This window comes from Talpa europaea (assembly GCF_964194135.1).
Source record: "Talpa europaea genome assembly, chromosome: 9".
Classification (NCBI taxonomy): domain Eukaryota; kingdom Metazoa; phylum Chordata; class Mammalia; order Eulipotyphla; family Talpidae; genus Talpa; species Talpa europaea.
This window is the reverse complement of record NC_140076.1, coordinates 11,260,184-11,281,588: the sequence shown is the minus strand read 5'-3', so window position 1 is coordinate 11,281,588 and position 21,405 is coordinate 11,260,184. Positions and strand designations below refer to the sequence as shown.

Below are 21,405 nucleotides of genomic sequence, written 5' to 3'. Positions count from 1 at the left end.
CCACTCCCTATTTATGGGAAGTTTTCTATGTCTTAAGACTATGTCATAGTCTCTGCATATTTACAGGAAATGTGACTGATAGGACTGAAAGAGAATTATCTAGATCAGAGGTAGCATTATGCAAGTGATAGCAGTAATGTTTGTCATTCGTATACTTACTATGCAACATTTCTGTCATCTCTGAAAGTCAGGATTTGAAACTAAATCATGATTTAACTTCTTGGAGTTTCTCTAAGAGCTAACTCTTGCAAAGGAAAAGAGAGAATGTATGTTCTAGTGCATGTTTTTATGCAGAGTACGTCCTCATGATGCATTATATCCCATCTCAGTAACTCTTGATTTTTCTGCCCCTATATGAGCTACCATTTTACAGAGTAGTTTTTCTCTGTATATCCCAATTGCCTCTGACTTCAAGGAAGACTATTTTTGCAAACTTAACGTGCATTCAATAAAATCCAATACATTTATGATTCTTACATTGAAAAGGGATAGTTGTTAGCTCTTAATTTGCAAGAGCAGCAACTAGATGCCAGTAGATCACATATAAAAAATAATTGAAAAACAAGGGACTCTTTTGCTTACTTGTTCGGTATCTTAGAGATAATCAGAAAAATGTAAATATTTTGCTTTCTTTTTAAAAAGGGAGCCATTGCCAGATATAACAGGTTTGGGGTTTTTTTTTTCCCCCAGATTATGTTTATTGAGGTAAAGTTGTTTTTTGTTTTTTTTTTTTTTAAAGATTTCATTTTATTTATGCATCTAAGAACTGGGGTGTAGGCCAGAGGTTCCTGGAGTGATGAGAGTATTCACCAGAGACAGAGTAGGAAGCAGAACAGGCATATCTACTGAAATACACTGCTGAGGGGCGCAGTGGGTGAGACAGGAGAGGTCTGTTGCGCCGTATGGGTTAGCTCCCTGGCTGAAGATCGAACTCATGATGCAGTGGCTGGCAGTAGCTTGATAGTGCTGAGATTTTAAACCCTGCGCCACCAGGGATGCCCAAGGTAAAGTTGGTTTACATCATTGTATCTGCTTTGGGGTTATAAGTTTAAACCTCTACAAATGTACATTTTCATAACCTGCCCACCATCAGTGCCCCAATAATCCTCTACCGTTTTACATTGGTCCCCTCCCTTCCCCCAGTCCCATCCTGCCACCCTACCCTTTTGGTTGCCTTATTTTTGGAGTCAGATGTTAAGAGTTTATTACTCGTTTGGTTTTGACCGATTCTTTGATAGGTTTTTTAACTACATGCAAGTGAAACCATCCAGAATATGTCTTTCTCCTTTTGGTTTTTTCACTTAGCATAATCCTCTCCCGTGCCAGCCATGTTGTTGCAAATGTAAGATTTCATCCTTTTTATTGTGGCATAATTTTTGGTCTGTATTCATGGGGTTGAATACAGAGAGTTGACAATGGGAGCATATTTAGCTTGATGTAATCCTTGATATAAATTCTAAAAATGTCTTGCTAAAGAAAAAGAACTGTTTTAAAACACAGTGATTAAACTGATCTGTGTATCCAGTAATTTTTCTGAATTTTACTTTAGGCATTTTATAAATAAAACTCTGAAGAAAAATATTTTTCTAACAATACTATAAAATTTTGCTAAAATCTTGGCCTAGTGTTTGTTTGCATTTACTTATTTTTTTATTTTATAAATTAAATGTGCCTTTAAGAATTGAAATTTTATGGGACAGACTGCTTTAAGCATCACTAAGTTCAGGTACAAAATACTATAATTTAAGAATAAGAGGCAGTAACTTAAGAGACAATCTCTTAGTTGGACCTATGTATTGATAAGGGCTATTCTAATAAGTAGGTCTTAGAAATGGAGAAATGAACTAAAAAGGAAAGAATTTGTAAATCTGAGCTAGTGTCTCAAATTTAATCTCTTTATTCTAACTATTTGGCATTAATTGCTCTATATATCAAGGAATCAGTGTCACTGTCTTCTCTGGTCTCTTCCTCGCCCTACCTTTCTCCTCTCCGTCTACTCTCCAACACGCCCACCTCTCTATCAATGGCAGAAGAGCTGTGATTCAGTCTTGCTAGAACTAAGAGTGTGTGTATGTCTGTTCAGTTTTTAAAATGTCTCAGTATCTCCTAAAAATGTATTGTGCTTTCTCTCACTTGTTTTTCTCACAACTTTAGTTTAAGTCACAACTTTAAGTCACAACTTTAAGTAACAACTTTAAAAGGACAGATAACAAGTTTGCACAGTGTGTATTTATTTCAGGAAAAAAAAAACACAACAAGCCCATGAAAAATGTGTTATGTTACTCGAGGAGGAAATGTTTAGCTCATGTTTTGGGGTTGGCTACATTTAATATATTCTAGGAAAGAAAAGTTTACCTACATCTTTGATTTTTTTTTCCTTTAGAGAAAACGCCTCAATTTATATTTGATACCAAATAGTCCCACCAAAAGTGATCTTCCTCTTCTCCATGAATGGCATTTAGAGCTGAATTCATGCATAAATGAAATGAAATTTGAAATAAAATATACTCCACAACTCCATAACTTTTTTTTTTAAGATTTATTTATTTATTTATACAAGCACTGGGTACAGTCAGAAGCGCAGGAGGGTGAGAGAATTCACCAGAGCCAGAGGGAAGAGCAGAGCAGGCAGCCTGATGAAGTACACTGCTGAGGGGAGCAGCGGGCGGCAGGAGAGGTCTGTGCGCCAATGTGGGACCCTCGCCCCGTGGCCGGGGATCGAACCAGCACTGCAGAGGCTGCGGGCAGCTTCGCAACCCAGCACTCAACCACTGCACCACCCAGGAGGCCCTCACAACTCCATAACTCTTAAAAGGATTCTGATTAAATAGAATTAGTCACAAGCATTTTGGAGAGATGCACATAGGAAAGACTTGTTATTGTAAAATCAGAAGATCAAAAAAAAAAAAAATGGAAAGAGAGTATTAGTTACATCCAGCAGGCCCTTATTAGAAGGTGGTTTTGTTACAAGGTTGCTGAGAAGAAAAGAAATTCTGGCCAACTTTAATGAAATGGACCTGTTTTCCTATTTTCATTTTATGTAGTTTACATTAAAGTCACAGTTTCTAAGAACCTAACAATAACATTAAGTGGGATCTTACTATATAGGAATATACATTTTCAATATAAGAGTATGAGGCAATAACAAATTTAAACCCACCCCACAATTAATTACTATAAGCTAGGGTCCATATTTTAAGAAAATGATTTACCTTGAGTAGGCCACAAAGGAAGGATAATACTAGCCTAATAATGTTTTCTTGTTCATGTTTCTTGGTCCCTGAGGAGGATATAGAAAAATTTCTGTTTGAGCTGTGTAACAAAGGAGATTTATAGAGTATTTTGAATGATCATTATTTTGAGACATTTTAAATGTCTCCTCTTCCTTGTTCTCCACAACAATGCAAATGTTTATAATGTGTCATTCTTTAAAAAGTGTTGAGAGGCTGTTCTGGGGAAATCCTATCAGTGAGTGATATTTCCATAGGGAGTCAGCTTCAATGTCTCCTTCAACTTTGTGTTTATTCGCTTTTGATGACATCACTATTTATTAAGGGGCCTTTCTGTAACTCTTCTCCCCACCCATCACTGCTATCTCACTGCTATCTCTTTACTCATATGTTCCCTCCTGTAGAATCTTCTTAATATATTCTGTTAAACAAAATATCACATAGCAAACAGAATATATTAAGATTCTACAGGAGGGAACATTGAAGCTGACTCCCTATGGAAATGATATCACTCACTGATAGGATTTCCCCAGAACAGCCTCCCAGCAGTATACAGGGTAGGCTAAAAGTATTGATCTGACGTGAGAATTGAATGTTGTAGAGGTACTCTCTATCTAATGAAATCTTAATCAGTGTCCTTTTGTTTAGAATGCTTTAAAAACATAATATTGAACTTAGTGTTTCTTGCAGTTTATTAGAACCTTAGTTCATCATACAATTTCACTCATAACATTCTAGTTGAATATACAGAGGTCTGAGAAGTGTGATTTTCTTAAGCTGGTATCATTGATAAACAGTAGAAGCAGAAGCAACAGTAGAAGTAGAAACAGAAGATACTTACCACATACTGAATTATATGCCTAGGTTTGTTTTAACTGTAAAGTAGGAGGGCCCTAGGTCACCATTTGGAAGTTGTATGAGCTGATGTGAACAATTTGTGCCTGAGACATTTGCCATCGCAATCTCTGGCCACAACTGCACAGTTGTTCACTTTATGATCTGTCTATCTTCTTAGTATAGGTGAAGCCCTCTTCTGTGCAACTAAGTTTGAATTACCGATATCATTTCGCCCTAATATTCTGAACATGACTTCAAAGTGGGCAGTAATGGAACGGATCTTGTATTTCAGCTCAGACAGCTATAACTGCACCAAAGATGTGGAAGAAACCAAAAGATCGGACCCGAACCACTGAAGAGGTGTTAGAGGCAGAATTGGAGGTAAGGGTCATCAGTAAATCTCTTTAAATCATCCTCCTAGCAGTTATGTAATTTTCTTAAGAAAAGCGTGGGCTTCTGTCCCTTTCTTGAGTTACTGTTTAACAAGCCAGACTTGAGATATCAAGTCCATTTCTAGACATTTAGGAAAATTTTAATAGCATGTTCAACTTCATTAAATTCTTGTCTTTCTTTCAAAATACCTTTTCTAAAATGGCAAGAACCAATATTGCTAAGCCTTCCATCCTCTCACTTCACTTTTTCCTTGTATTAACTAGATGGAAAAACTAGCCTCGAAAAGAAAAATGGGGATAATTTTTTTACTGTTATTATCAGTTGTGGTAGAAACAATCAGGTACATTTTAGGGAAATTTATTTTGAATCTGTCATCTTTAAACTGAAGCCCAGTAACTTTTCATGTATGCTGTGTCTTTTGGAACTAAGCCACACCAGAGTTTGCTATACATGACAGGATACCAGGTCCAGAAACAATGGCAGATTTGGTACTCGGTGCTCTTAACAGTTTCATAGTCTGTAATCTTAATATCCTTGATATTTTGTGCTGAAGTATATAAATGAAGAGTATTATGAACAATGTGTATTTTCTGTTTTTATCTTAAATTCATATCTACTTTATTAAAGTTTTTACTATTTATTTTTACTGACTATTTTAAATACATTTATTTTTAAGACTTTTCTAGCTAGTTGTTGCCCTCTTGAAGCAGCACACAGTACCCCTTTGTAACTTATTTCTGTTCTGTCATTGTTCTTCTATGATGCTCTGTTGATGTCACAGTTAGTTCCATAGCAACCACTGAAATGTCACATGGGTATGATTTCATTGTGGTTATCAGGGGATAAGAATTGGCAGTAATTTATAGAGGTGCAAATAATTACTGTACTCCTCTTGCAGCTGGGCAAGAAAATGTTGCTCCTACAGAGAATAAAATACCTTCCAGAAGCAGGGGAATCACATACATTCCTGGTATGGCTGTGAGAGCAACATAAACTGATATCTCTTTAGATTTAACTTTAAAACAAAAACTTGTTTTCTTCTATTATACTTCATGTTTATTTGCCCTGTTGTTGGGTTTTTGTTTATCAAGTATTAAGTGGATGGTTACCACTCTGTGCTTGCAAAGATTCGTTCTGTTCTCTGGGCAAGGGGCTGCAAACTTTCCCTTGGAATAGCTCAGAGTGTGTGTAGTTGCAGGCTTTGGGACTATGATCCGGTCATGTTTTCCCCAACCCCGCAGCTATACACTAGAAGAAGCCATAGATGATGTGTAAATGAGTGAGTATGGCTGTGTTCCAGTAAAAATTTATTGATGGACAATGTAATTTGAATTCCATATAATTTTCACATTTTATGAAATACATTTTTCAACTATTACAAATATGAAAACCATCTCTCCCATGCACACATACAGAAATAGATGGTAAGTCAAACTTGACTTATAGGCCATAGTTTCTTAAAACCCACTTTAGGTTATTCTTCTTACATGAGAACTGTTTTGACTCATTCAGAATCACTTTTTTCTTAATCTAATAGTTTCGAAGTATAATAAAAAGGTATTTGGTCATTTGTACACAGACTTTTCCCAGGAATCCTGTAGTCCCCTGTCTTTCCTAATATTGACCATTTGTTAGGTTAGTAAATATTAGTTGCCGCTGTCTTCATTTTTACTGATTCTCAAGGGCTCCTTGTCGTAGGTTTTTCTCAGTCATTTAAAAGAATGTGTTTCAGGTGGCAGCATATCAGGGCTGTATGTTAGAGAATTATATCGTTACAAATATTGACATTCTCAAGGTTATTAACATAGATAACATGAAGGATGATTCATCTTGAAATTTTCAGTCAAGGCATCATAAAATCTGTTTAAAATTTTTGACTATTTCATCAGTCATCATGTGTAGCTGTCAGTCTGATTTTTAGAGCACTTTAAATGCTCTCAGCTTTAATAAAGCAGCTTTGTCAACTAAATTATTCTTTTAACAGGTTCCCATAAAAGGTTTACCTTTGACAATCCAGCCTTTCTTTATTTGGTCTGTTTTTTTCTGAGTACATAGTTAAAGAACTTTTAGATACTTACAAATTAGTTGAATAGAATTTCATCCTGATGAAATAAAGCCATCATCATAAATATTTAATGCAGCTATTTTGTGAAATCCCTTGAAAAATGCCCCTTCTATTATTGTGCATCTGTGATTTGTATTCTCTCAATATGGTTTGTCATTCATGGAACGGTTTCTTTATACTTATTTTCAGTTAGAACAGGACTTTTCAATTAATCTTCTGTTTATATCCATTAAACTGTCATTGTTGATTTTAGGTACAGAGAAGAGGACCCCCAATGTATTTTTTGACGTTTGAAATAAGAAACTATGTAATTGTGTAATACAGTTATACTGCTCTTTAATAAGTCATATCTGTACCATTTATAGACTCACATGCCAGTTTATTAAAGATCTTCTGGTATTGCAAGTTTATTGTAAGTTAATTAAGATGACAGTATAGAATAAGTAAAAGTAAAACTGCTAATTCATGATTTAAACTCAGTAGATATTTTTCTGCCACTTTCTTTGTTAAAGATTTATTTATTTTTATACATGAACCGGGGTACAGGCCAGATGTGCGGGAGGGTGAGAGGATTCACCGGAGACAGAACAGAGAACAGAATAGGCAGACTGACGAAATACACTGCTGAGGGGAGCAGCGGGCGAGACAGGAGAGGTCTGCCAAGCCATGTGGGATTCTCGCCGGCCGGGATTGAACCCACGCTGTAGAGGCTGCGTACAGCTTCACAGTGTAGCGCTCAACTGCCTGCGCCACCAGGGAGGCCCTCTGCCACATTTTATAAACAAAATTGTTTCTAGACTTTGTTTTCTTTGAAGTATATATGTTATGTATTTGCAGGAATTTAATTTCCATGATAGAAACGAACTAAAAGCCACATTTTCCTATTGGTAACATTTTAAAATCCAATGTATTTTCCCTGTGGCCTTAGGTATGGTAGAAGAAAATTTGCTAGTATGGTATCTGTTGTATTGCTTGTATATCAACGCAGGATTTGTAACTCGTAATTTAAAAATAAAAAATATGATTTTATAAATCAGTCGGGGCAAGTACTTCCTGCAATCCTGTGTTGAAACAATTCAACAGAACCTTTGTTTTTGGCTCTCCTAGTATGATTTATCAGTTAAAATACCTAATTCCTCAGAGTGATTCTTCCAAGGATTGTTTTCAGAGTACTCTCACCTTTAATAAAAAAGAAACTTAAAGTTCCTGGAGAACTTTGCCTTGAGGAGTTTTGGTGTTTCCTACAGCCCTTAAGAAATAACACTTTTGTTTGATATCTGAAACAAATATAGTAAAACGTAATTTGGTTAACAGGGTTAATTCTATTTTGCCTCTTAAAAAGACAGTATGAAGCAGAACTTGGCTTTCTGATGAAATATTCCAAGCATTTTTCCAATATAATTTGAGTAAGAGTATAGTCTCAGAGCATTCCAAGAACCAATAAACAAAATAGATCTTAAGTAACAAGTAGCCTCTTTGTAAAGTGAGAAATGATTGGCTTTGTGGGACTTAGATATGTTAAACTGTTCATCAGACTTTTCATTTCTCAGCCAGAGGACAGCATACAGAATACCCTGCAGCGTTTCTTTCTATATTTGCTCAGCTTCAGTAGCAAGGGTAGGAGTGCTTGATTTAGATTTCTGACTAGGACTCTTTCATGTCTATCAAGTTCCAAGGATTAACAGTTCTTTCCATTCTAGCCTTTGGGACATTTAGATTTCATTAGTCATGATAAAGCATTTCAGTAACTATTTGAAATCTTTGCTTTAGACCAGTAGATGAAATGAGAAGAGTGTTTTAAATAAACTTACCGTTCCAGTACTGTATGCTGAATACAGATATCCTTGGGTGACATGTTTTCTTGTGCTTTCTGAGAGGATAGATATATATTCTTATATATTTACATATTCTTTTCTATTTACACACAGTAGAAGATTATATATAGAGATACACACACATATAACCTCTGTGTCCACTTATGCTTTAGCCTAAAGCTGAAGAGGAGCTTTCAGGTGACAAAGTACTTGAATCTGAGCACAATAAAATGAGCCAAGGGTTTCATCCTGAAAGAGACTCCTCTGACCTAAAAAAAGTGAAAGCTGTGGAAGAAAATGGAGAAGCTGAGCCTGTGCGTAATGGTGCTGAGAGTGTTTCTGAGGGTGAAGGAATAGATGCTAATTCAGGCTCCACTGATAGTTCTGGTGAAGGGGTCACATTCCCATTCAAACCAGGTAAGTTTATCTCTCCCTATCTGTGTACCTCTTGTTTTCCCACTTCACAGTACTGCCTTTTCACAGAAGAATACTGCATGCAAGAAATAGGCTCATCACAATGTAATATTTGCAGACTAGTTCAGCAGGCATAAGTTAGTGACTAGCACATCCAGAGTGCTGTATTGGCAGAAGTGATATCTGATGATGTTGTTCTGCTTTTACTGACTTTGGAAGAGAAGGTGGCAAATGAAATCATTCATTGTTAGACTGGGGAATTTTTTTTTTTAAGATTTATTTTTATTTATTTTTGCATACAAGAACTATAGGTCAGAGGTGCAGGGTAAGGGTTGTGAGAGGATTCACCAGAGACAGTGGAGAGTAGAAAAAAGCAGCTCTACTGAAATACACTCCTGAGGGGAGCAGGGCTTGAAACAGGAGAGGTTTGCTGTGCCCTGTGGGTCAGCTCCCTGGCTGGGGATCAAACTCATGTTTCAGTGGCAATAGCTTGATAGCATTGAGATGTTAACCACTGCGCCACCGGGGAGACCCTAGAATGGTGAAAATTGATAAGAGAAATTTAATAATCTGTTTAATAAATTTAATAATACAAGCAGTATGACTGAGTTTTTGATTGACATGGGAAGCAACCTGTGAATATCTGATAACCCTGGAGGATATTTTATCTTAAGATACTATCAGGGCACGTTAAACCTCTGGCCCAAAACTATGGTTAGAGTTGCGATTTATGGAGAAATTTGGTGTGGACGTGTGGGGAAAGGTGGTTCCTTTAATAGAAAGTTTGGGATAAGTGGAAGGTTTTTTTAGTCTGCCACATTTGGACTTCTGCACGATCAGGTAGGGTTTGGGAATAAAATATCAGACCTCAGAAATAATCTACATCAGTTTTTTAAACTGCTGCCTTTTACCCATTTAATAGGTTGTGAAGTTAGTGAGGTACAACAAATTAAAAAAAGAATGAAATAGAATAATGTCAATGCATTACAAGTAGAATGCATAAGTATTTTAGGAAACTTTGTTCACATATGTGTTTGCTCTGAGTCATGAAGTTGTATTTTTTTAATATATTTTTTTAAATGTATTAGAAGTATTTCATGAAGTCATGAGTTGTCAAAAATGTTTGCCATTGATTGACCTCACCCAATGTACTGATCTTTTCACTACAATAAACTAGTACTAACGGATTTCATGAAACTGTAAGGCTTTATTACTGTAAAGATGGTTTTTAATCTTGGGATTCAATTTACTGAAGTTGCTTCTAAAGCTCTAGGCTTACATCATACCACCAGACACTTCTGGCCATCACCAATCCTTCATTAGGAAATTGAGACAACATTGTCATTTTTAGGACTGTGTCAATTAATATTTTTATCCTTTAGCTTGGCAAGGAAATAGTGCACAACGATAAGCTCCAACTGTATTGACTGTCTTTCCCCCTCTGTAATGTACACTAGTAGTAATTAGAAAAAAAAGGCAATTTAAAATTTAGATTCCCATAAATTGTATACTTTTAAACAAATAGGATTTTGTTGAAAATATCTGTAAAATTCTCTAAGACCATCAGTGAGTTTGATCTACACATGACAAACTACATTAATGTAAAGAAGAACCCAGCATACTATTATGAAGTGATGTGTGGCCTGATTTTGTAGAAAGCTCTGTTAATTCAAAGAAAAAAATTGTGACTTTTATCAATTAATATAAATTTTAAAAATTCTCCAACTCGGTATAAAGAAAGTTGGAGTGTGAGAAGTCATAGCTGTAACAATAGTAGCAGCAGCAGTAGTAGCAAACAAAGAAACTAATATAAAATTTATAGTAAAAGTAATAGCCAAGAGTACATATAGTGTCAGGATTTTAGAGACAGATATGTGCATTCCCAGTTTAGTTGGCCTAGCAACAGGACATTACTTTATTTCATTGAGATTAAACTAGAGGCAGGAGGGAAATTCTATGACTGCTCAGACTTTTCAGAATTTGTCCTTTTACCTTATTTTCCTTTATAGCATTTCCAAATGAACAATAAGTATTCTTTTTTTGCCATGAAACCAATAAAATTCTCAAATTCCTTATTCCTGAGGCATTTAAAGTGTTTGTAGTTCAATAGTAGTTTGTAGTTTAATAAGGATTATTACATGTCCCTGGCCAAAGGTTACTTTTCATGACATTTTCTGAATATTGCTCAGTGTTTGTCTTTTTGTTTGCTTATAAGATAAATGTTGGAGTCTTGCTTGTTACAGTTTTGATGGATATACATATAATGATTTTATAGACAGTTGTTTGACAGTATCCCTCTTTCTAGAATCCTGGAAGCCTACTGATACTGAAGGCAAGAAGCAGTATGACAGGGAGTTTCTTCTGGACTTCCAGTTCATGCCAGCCTGTATACAGAAACCAGAGGGCCTGCCACCAATCAGTGATGTGGTCCTTGACAAAGTAAGCTGCATGCTTGAAGAAAATTGTCTTTTTGGAGTGAGAATTGGGTTTTTACTTGGTGCAAATATGAGAGATAAAAGCAGTTTTTAGGAATTGTTAGATGAGGTGGTATTTGAATTAAAATATGTAAAGTTTAAGAATTATAGTTTCTCTAAATACTTTTGGGTTTTGGGTTTACTCTAGCTTACAGCAGTCTTGAGCCTTGGTCCATATTTGAGTGATGGTTTTGAAATGTATTAATTGATTTGTCTGCTCATTGTGATTGTTTCCCAGTGATGTGGTGAAAATTGTGTCTGTTGGACTAGTAGTCTAAGGTTAGGTATTGCTCTTTACCCACTGTTCTAAAATTTCAGAATGAAATAGCGTGCCATGACGAATAGGTCAGAAATGTAAGAAGGTCTTTGACAAATATAAGTGAAAGTTAACATGGTTCAAATGGTGTATATCTCAGAATCTCCTCATAGATACTTAACTGTGCTTCAGTTTCAGTTCTGTGAAAATAGATAGGCACCCTTTCCTTTATGTCTGATCTTAATGGTGCTTACAGAAAATTATTACAATGAGTACTCTGTTTACAAACAAAAACAGGGGAGGGGTAACATCAGATGTAATTTTTCAAGTATTTTCATGTAACTTGAAGATGAACCCGTGACTAAGCTTGAAGTATTTCTGATTTGAAGAGAGATGACTAGTTCCTAATTTAAATGCACAGAGTAACTTACAGAATGAGATCCACTTCTATTGAGATTCCCAGCAGCTGCTTATCTAGACCTGTTTGTATTATTTTACTCTCACAGCAACAGTTCCTCTTATTTCTCTTGATATGTAAGTCTTCTCTTTAGGTGCTTAATGTGAGGACAGTTGAACGATTGGTGGTGCCAATTTGAGGTTACTTCAGTACTTCAGATGGCAAATTTTATATCCACTGAATTAGATTAGCCTCTTAGACAAGATTCCTCCTGTCTTCCTGCTTTATTCCTCACTTTAGCTACTCATTTGTGATTTCTTGCAGAACTACTCAACTTACTGATTGACTCAGCTATAGTCACATTATATGCCTATGAACGGCTAGGTATCTCAGATAAACAAGGCAGAAAAAGTGAGATTTTAAATGTTATTGCACATGAAAGTGTTTCCTTTTGAGACTTACTGTCCACTCAGATTGTATATTTTACTAATCATAAGGCAAACAGCATCAAAACAAAATGACAATGGCTGTATTCCGACAGCCGTTGCTCTGACACCCTGGTGAATATCCTAGAAAGAAACCTTAAAATTTGGCAGTAGTTCATAGGGTCTCAAAATAGCTTGTGTTGTGCCATTTTATTTGTCCTAAATGTCTAATGAGCCAGTCTACTGATGGGTCCAGCCTTCCCTTGAAAGTTTTAGGATGGTTAGTCCCAAGAGCAGTAGAACCTCTGTGGACCTAAGGACTCTCAAGGCTAGCCAGGAGATGCTACTATGGTTCATACTGAAGTTCCACTGGTTCAGCAGTGTTTACCTTTAGCAGACACACACTTTTCAGTCATAAGTTTTTGTTGTCTTTGTGGCATTGAACACCCTAAAAGTTGTTCCTTTGCTTCTCATGCAGATCAACCAACCCAAATTGCCAATGCGAACTCTAGATCCTAGGATTTTGCCTCGAGGTCCTGACTTTACTCCAGCCTTTGCAGATTTTGGAAGACAAACCCCTGGTGGAAGAGGTGTACCTGTAAGTGCAAGTTCCCTACAACCCAATTAGTTAGAAACTGTCATAGACTCCATGACATCTTGTCAAAAGGCAAGAGAGCGACACTTAATCGTTGATTCCTCTAACCACGAAGAAGTAGAAGAGGCAAAGACTATCCTTTCTATACTATATTAAAGTAAATAAAGAATACACTTGAGTTGTTTTTACTTGAAAGAAGTTGGTCTGCATTAATTTGGTCTTTTGTTTTGTTTTGTTTTTCTCTTATTTTTTCTGTTGAATTGACCTATAAATGGGTTAAAAATAGAACCAGTCTTGACTAGGACTCCTACTTTGTTTTGAGGTGCCTGATATACTAGAGATCTCTGTTACTATCCAGCTAATGGTCATCTCTTTGTCTTTGTTTCTACAGATCTGTAAAGGGCAGAGCAGGCATGGATTGCCAATTCTGGATCAGAGCACAGGCCCAACTTGCACTCCACTGGTGATATCGCACCCACCCCTGAAGAGCCTGCCTCTAGGGGTGCGCTGAATCCTTTTTTTCCCAGTAGTCTCTGGTGGTACAATAGTTTCTGTTTTGCTCTTCTCATTTAGTGTAGGTTGTAAAAATATGAACAGATGACATGTACAGAAGAGTGCAGTATCAGTAAATTGCAGATTGCTTTTATACCGCCAGTGGCAGGCTCTTCGGCAGTGGAAGTGGCATCACCAGTGGAGTCATGCTGGGCACTGCACTGTGCAGGATTTGGCACTCTCTGCCTCCTCATGCTTTTTAGACTTGCAGAAAGCATAGGGGAAAGTTGCCAATGATGAGAAGATCTCCTTTTTTTCAAGTTGCAGTGTCAGAGAGAGAGCATTTAATCTAAAATTCTGGAGGAGCGTGGGGGTTGATGTACATTTGTAGATCACTCTGTTAAAATGTTTGATTTTATGTTTGTAAAACTATTTTATATAAGGTGACACTTTTTACTTCCCCATCACCTTTTTATTTCTGTAATGGCAACTTGTGAAACCTGCTTTGAAATAAGACTTCACCATCTGAAAACAAATGTCAGTTTGTTGAATTATTTGATTATTTTCCTGTGCCCACTGAACATACTTGAATGCCCACAGTGTGTTGGAGACTTTGTAAAACCTACAGAAAATCTCCTGAATTTGTAAATGTTATTTACTGAGCATTGCCATCTTAAAGACCTCTGTGTGTATAATCTGTTCTCACACATTTGAATTTTAAACTTTATTTTCTCTAAATACTAAGTTAAAATTTTTCTAATGTATGCAATACCTCACTGGAAAGTCTTAGAAAGCAGCTTTCTAGAAACCATATCATAACTTATTTTTCAGATTATTTTCCTTTTCTGGTGGTTCAAAATTTATATATTAATTTGTTTTTATTTTAGTTTTGGTTTATAGTTTTGTTTTGCCAGGCATTTGAAAAAATGTTGATTCCATTTTGCTATTTTCTCACAGCATCTGTGGTTATCATATTGCTCAATTTTGTTCATATGCCACTCACAGAAGTTATGAATTGTCACTCCTTTTCCTAGCCATATTCTACCCTTTTTCATTACCAGCTAGCTATTATATAATAATTAGATGTAGCAAAAAAGAAATTTGTGATATGAGGATAAGCTTTGTCACTTTTAAAATATCAAAATCATAAAATGAATTTTAAAGGTAATTGTCACAATGTGTATTTGCCCACTAATCTATATATCTACATATATCAGATAAATGAGCTATTTATCTGATAAATAGCTGGAAGTGAGCTATTTAAAATTTGACTGGAAGTGAGCTATTTAAAATTTGTAGTGTCTCAAAAAAAGTCAGTTTAATTCAGTACTTTTATATGCTACAAGCTATTTTTTAAGTGAAATTGAGATTTATCAGGATAATATTAATATATTAATACATAACAGTAAGCTTTAATGCAAGTAATTCTTCTAACCTCACCTATAGCTAACAGACACCTTCCACTTAATTTAGCAAACTTGCTTTGGTGTATTGGTGTAGATACAGATGGACATTTCATAGGACTTAAATATCCAACATCAGTAAACAGTGCTGTTCCAATAAAAAGCAGTAGGCCCTGCTCTTTATAGTTTCTGGTTCTGTCATACTTCTAATAAGTTTTGCCAGCTTTTCAATTGACTTATAAATTGCCATTCAAAGATAGTAAGGTCCACCGGGTATGCTTCATAGTATGACTTAAGTAGCCATGACTTCTTGTATAAACTTGCCTGCAAGATTCCTGTTATAAAATATTTTAATGTGTGGCAATTGTTTTTAAAATACCAGGTGCAATTACAATTTTAAGCATAGAGATCTTTTGATGGGCATTAAATACATATCTATTGGGTATACCTAGGTGGTATTATTTCTCTAGTTTTTTAAAAGTCAAGGTGCTTAACAATTGTGGTGTTAATTTTAATTATGACAGCCATCATAGAAAGTACCCCAAACACAATGTTCTGAGCTGGGGCTGAGGACCTACTCTAGTAACCTTTGCCAGTCATAATTGTTTCAGCTAACTTTGAGATGGCTGAAATACTATAAAAATTCTAAAATAAAAACCCTAGCAATAAGAGTTTTCTGTTCATAGTATTACTCTCTCTCTCTTAAAGGAACAGTTTGTCTGCATCAATAAATTGGTAGGATGAATATTTGGTCCTATTTTCTTTGATTATCTGGGTTAACAGAGGACTTTGAGGTTACAGTCTCTAAATGAGATGGGAGTAATGTATATTAAGTTTTAAAGTAGAGATGGTATACTATCTTATTTAGTGTGTTTAAGAATAACAGTGAGTAAAAAATTAAAACTTCCAGCTCGATTTCAAGAAAAAACTGCAGCTTACTAGCTAATCAACTCCAAATTTTGATGCTTCTTTTGAATTTTAATATTTTTTGACTTTGAGCACATACACCTTAAGTTCCTCTTCTAACTGAGTTTCAGGATTGTTTCTCCTTTAATGAGAGAGACCAAACTTTTTTTAAAATATATATACTCCATAACTTAATACCGGAGCCTCTATTTTGTTTGTATTTTGCAAATAAGACATTCATCATAAGGTGCAATTTCAGAAGGATACTATAAATTTGATAATTTGTGTTAAGTTTTTCACTCACACAAAAACAACATGAAATGTTTGAAGGTAATTAGATGAGTCTACCCATCAGCTTATTAAAAATACATTTGTTCTTTGGTATTACTGATGATACCATACCTAGTTGTTCAAGTCCTTTTACATGTCTTATATTCCATGAGCCTCATAGTAAGTTTTACAGGTAGGAGAATTGAGTCTTTGATATGCAAGGAAATTTAAGTTTAGCAAATTTAAGAGATTTGCTCACAATAACTGTGTTCATAGGTTTCAGAATTAGTCTCAAAGGTCTATTTCTTTTGTCTTCTAGTCTGCCACTTTTCTCCATTCTACCAGTCATTCCAGACATTGATGTCACAGTGAATTCATTTTCAGAGTTTAAATATAAGCACCCTAAGAAATTCATTAATTAATCATGTTATGCATTTATTTATAAGTGTAGCAAATCTGTTGAGGACTAAAAATACTTTGATAAATATTTGTCAACAATATCTTAGTTATACCCAGAGATATAACTTCTTTTTAAATTTTTTTCCTTTTTTTTTTAAAATTTTTTTACATTGTTCATTCAAAGATAAAACTTTTTAATGTGGCTTATAAGAGCTTGACCATGGGTTATAATTTCAACGCTTTTATCCTGAACCAACAGTTGTTGATTAGTTTCTCAAAACTTTTTTCTTTGAAACAATGTTACCTATTTAGAAGTATTTATTACATTTCCATATCTGTCATTTAATATTCACACATTTGTCATGGGACAGGGAGATGTGGCATAAGTCTTTTACTTACTTTTTAGATTCAAATCTCAAGATATATTCATTGGTCTTTGCACAGTTTTTTAAAGAAATGGACATTTCTAACTTTATTCAAACATCATTAAAATTATCTCTCCAAATTAGGTGTGGTATGGCTGCTCATGATTTTGACATTATTACCTTTCATTATACTCAGCAACCTTTGTTCTTGACAAATTTTCATGTGTAAATGCAAGGATTAAGTTAAATGTCTTGTGAGATATAATTGTTTATTTAATATATATCCAAGCATTGAAAAAGATGAGCCAAAACCAGATAATAACCTGCATTATAAAAAGCAAATCACACTTGGTTTACTTGTTTTTTAGACAGAATTGTTTTGTCATATCAGAGTTTCCATTTTATAAATAAATAGCCTTGTAGTCATTCTCTCTGGGCCGGTAAATGTTCCTTGTTGCTACTTTTACAGTCTGATAATCCTCTTTTTAATTCTGTGTCAGTTATACCATACCTAGTACCTCTGAGGTTATCTGACCTCAGTTTTTTTTAATGTTAACCAAATCCTTTGAGATCATATCAGTAGTCCTGAATCCTTAACTGAATGCATTTGAAAGATTGGTGTGTACAACTTAGAAATTCTAACTCCTAGTTCTGATGCATCCTTGATACTGACATCTCTAATTAGGGCAAATGGTGAAGTGCTAGAGAATAATTTTGAGATTATGTGATTTGTTCACTTTTAAGCTTATCTGCTTAAGCCTCAAACCAGTCTCTTAGTAACTGTATTTTTATATAAAGCATGCCATTTAAGTTCCTATTGCCTTCTCTCAAGTATGTGAATTTAAAAGGATAGTATTGGGGCATAGAGTGAGATATATTCTGGTCTATATGTCTTATGTGAAGTATTTTTCCTTCCCTCTTAAAATCTAATAACAATATTTATTCAGAATTTAGGGAATGATAGACCAGTAAAAGTAAAGACTTAATAAGCAGCAGGGCTGGTAGGAGCAGAACTTAGTATTAACACATGAATATTTAACCTTGAAAAATTATTTTCAAACATTTAAGGTAGCAACTAATATAACTTGTTTCAGTACACAGAATACAATATTTAACTCACCCCATTATTTTCTTGCAGTAGCAACAGTTTGATGACCAGTGTGACATGCCAGAATGAGTGTAGTAGGACTTTAGCAGAAGAAATAGTTGACACAGGGAAAGAAGACCTTTTTTCAGGGAACAAGTTGGACTCTCATTAATGATAAAGAAAGAGAGTGTTTCTGTCCCAGCAAATTTAGAGGGATCTGTTAAGTTCTGCAGTAGGCTGGGTGTCTGTACTACAGAGAATTTTAACATTAAGAGGTATTGTGTTACACATTGGAAGTTTAGAAGCCCAATTTTTGAAGCAAATTTGTAACCCTTGAGACTTCACTGTATTGCCTGCAATTTTTTTCAATTATTTAAGTGCCAGTCCAAAGTGACACAACTAGTGAAAAATAGAGCTTCAGCTAGTGATTATCTTTTGTGGTGGTGTTAGAAACAACTTTCTCAATTTAGCATTACCTTAAAATTTTTCATTACTTTATCTCACTTAGGAGGACTTCAGGATCAAAAATTGTAGTGGTGGAGAACATTACATTAATGATGTCTAAGGCACATGCACACACACACGCACACACAAATATCACATCTAACTTGAGTGCCTAACACCCATCCGTCTTTGCATTTAGAAGTGTTTGGTGTCATCAGCAGCAGCACAGCAGAGACAATAAATTGTAAGTACTCTGTAGATATAATAAAGAATATTCTTGTCCTAGTTGTTGAGCGTTGGACCGCGGAGATCTCAACCTGGCCAGAGAAGAGAACCCAGGAAGATCATCACGGTTTCTGTAAAAGAAGATGTGCACCTGAAGAAGGCAGAGAATGCTTGGAAGCCCAGCCAGAAGCGAGATAGCCAATCAGAGGATCCTGAAAACATTAAAACTCAGGTGAGAACAAAAGCACATTCTGAAGTTGTTCTGGAATTATAATAATTCTGTTTTGATTTATTTTTGCTTGTCATTTTGTCCTACTGCTATCTAGAGAACTCTTAAGACTTTTTATATTTTTTCCTATTAAATACATTATGTTAAAAATCATTGTGGATCCCAGACAACCTATTATTTTCTCTTGAAATTGCTTTCTGTGTGCTTTGGAAAACAGGCTGTGGGTAGAGAGTTCATGTCATCAAACTGAGGTCAGTATTTGCTTTTCTTAATAATATATTTTCAGATCTCAGTGATTACCCATGCTAGTCTAGTTAGTACATTGCTTTATGTTCTCTTGTCAGGTCTTTCCTCATTTAAGTTATAATTGAGAAACACACTTTGTTTTAGGGTATTTTGGGTGTTGTTTTGTCTTGTTTTGTTTTTTTATCTTTCTGTGCTTATCCTGCCCTCAGAACTCTTTAGGGTAAATGAAATTAATTCCTTTAATTCTGTCAGGTTGTATCAAGTCTTTATTCATCTTTTGCTGTATATAGGGAGCAAACACAATATTTTATAGATTTTTCCAGTTATTATAGCATGTTTCTTGGATTTTGACATTTTCATTGAGGATTATTTACATTTAGTGAAAATTACTTTTTGATGTACTGTTGTGATGGTTGTAAAATAGCCACAGTATGTAACAATCACCAAAATCAAGATAGAGTGCATTTCTATCAGCCCTTGAAAATTTCCTTACACTGCTTTGTGTTCATCCTTTGCCAGATTATCATATAAATGGAATTAAGTTGATTCTGTGCCTCCCCCTGCTTTTTTTTGAGTTAACAGAAATTTTAATAGCCAACGTAGGACTTTTTCCATAATTTATTTTTGTCACTACAACCATCCCTTACTACCCCTTCCCCATCCCTCTTAATCTCAGAAACCTCAGTTTGCTTATCAGTTCTGTTAGTTTATAATTATTTTGCTTTATCAGTTGTCTGTTATATTACCTAGGTGAAATTGTCCAATATTTGTATTTATTTTTCTAGTTTACTTCACATAATCCCTTTGAACTTCTTTCATTTTGCTGCAATTAGCAATGTTTCATCTTTTCCTTATGGCTTAGTAGTATTCCAAATACCACATCTTCTTTATCCAGTCCTCTATCAGTAGGCACTTAGGTTGCTCTATATTGCTAGCCTTTGTAAATAATACAGTGATAAACATTGTGGAGCGTATAATTTTTTGTGCTGATAGTTTTGTGCTCTGTGGCTAGATTACCAAAAGTGTTGCAGGATCATTACAGTATTTCCATTTTCAGTTTTTTCAGATAGGTCCAGGCTGCTTTCCAAAATAGCTGCACCAACTTACATTCCCAACAAAATAAAAGGGAACCCTCTTTCTCTGCATGTTCTCTAACCCTTGTTGTTGGAAGTCTTTTTGATGTATACTGTTCTCACAGATATGAGATGATATGTCATTGTAGTTTTGATTTGCATTTACCTTATTGGAAGTGAGAATATAACTTTTTTAACTTAGCATATACATTTGCAATTCATTCATGTTATTATATGTGTGATTAGTTTATTTTTTATTACCCAGTGATATTTCATAGTTTGGATATGACATAGATTATTTATCCACTCACAGTATAGACAGTCTCCAGATTTTAGCAATTACGATTAAAATTGCTGTAAACATACGTGTAGGATTTATGTGAACATATGGTTTTCTTACTTTGGAGTAAGTTACTAGTTATGGGAGCAGAGTTAGTTGTATGGTAAATAGAAGTGTAACCAAGCTGTTATACTAAGATAGTTTTACAGGCCACTTTGAATTTCTACTGTCAAGACATGAAAGTTTCAATGATTTTACATCTTCTCGGCATTTGTTTTCTGCTTTATATATTTTGACATTTCTAATGGGTATGTGGTAGTATCTCATTGCATTTCCAAAGTGATTAGTATGTTGAATAAACACATCTTTTTCCTCCTTTCTGTTGGTCGGAGAGGGCCTACTTTGTGGGTGGGGGAGGGTAGCAGGGTTCTGAGCTTTCCTCCCTTCTAGTCCTCTTTTATGGCAACTTTCTTCTTTGGGCAGTTTACCAGAGTCTCCCGTTTATCTTCCGTGTCCCAGTTTTCTCAGGGACCTGCCGCTTTTCCTCCCTATTAACTTTTTTTTTTTTTTTAATGGGAGTTACTACACTCGCAGTGTTTCCTTGCCACCGTGTTGATGACGTCTCCAAACACATCTTTTTCATGTACTTATTTGCCATTTGTGTATCATCTCTGGTAAAATTTGTTTATCTTTTGCTTTTTTATCATTGGATAGTACATTTTCTAAGGCTGAGTTTGTGAATTCTTTATATATTCCAGATACAAATCCCTCCTCAAATGTGTGCTTTGCAAAAATTTCCTCCCAACCTATGGTTTGTCTTTCCATTCTTTTAATATCTTTTACAGAAGTTTTTAATTTTGATGATGCTCAATTTATCAGTTTATTTCATAGAATGTGCTTTTGCTGTTATATGTAAGAAATCTTTGCATAATCCAAAAAACAAAGCTTTTCTCCTATGTTGTCTTGTAGAAGTTTAGAGCTTTGGGCTTTACATTTAGATCTGTGTTCTTGTTTTAGTTAATTTTTCTGTTATATGTGTAGGATATAAATCAGTGTTTCGTATCTTGTAGTTTTGGTTTTTTACAT

General features: G+C 35.1%; 1 protein-coding gene across 17 annotated transcripts in view; it reads left to right on the top strand.

Moving 5' to 3' along the window:
- Nucleotides 1-21,405, top strand: part of EIF4G3 (eukaryotic translation initiation factor 4 gamma 3) — a gene marked incomplete at both ends in the record, with an annotated part of 137,144 nt that overhangs the window by 63,512 nt on the left and 52,227 nt on the right. For 14 of the 17 annotated variants that reach the window (XM_084241978.1, XM_084241976.1, XM_084241972.1 and 11 more), the window contains 5 exons: nt 4,360-4,448; nt 8,513-8,756; nt 11,059-11,192; nt 12,784-12,903; nt 18,553-18,723. In XM_084241978.1, coding sequence (XP_084098104.1) covers nt 4,360-4,448; nt 8,513-8,756; nt 11,059-11,192; nt 12,784-12,903; nt 18,553-18,723 — 758 coding nt within the window. Of the gene's footprint in view, nt 1-4,359; nt 4,449-8,512; nt 8,757-11,058; nt 11,193-12,783; nt 12,904-13,291; nt 13,403-18,552; nt 18,724-21,405 lie in introns of all 17 variants that reach the window. The other 3 variants (XM_084241969.1, XM_084241983.1, XM_084241981.1) reach the window with 1 other exon arrangement.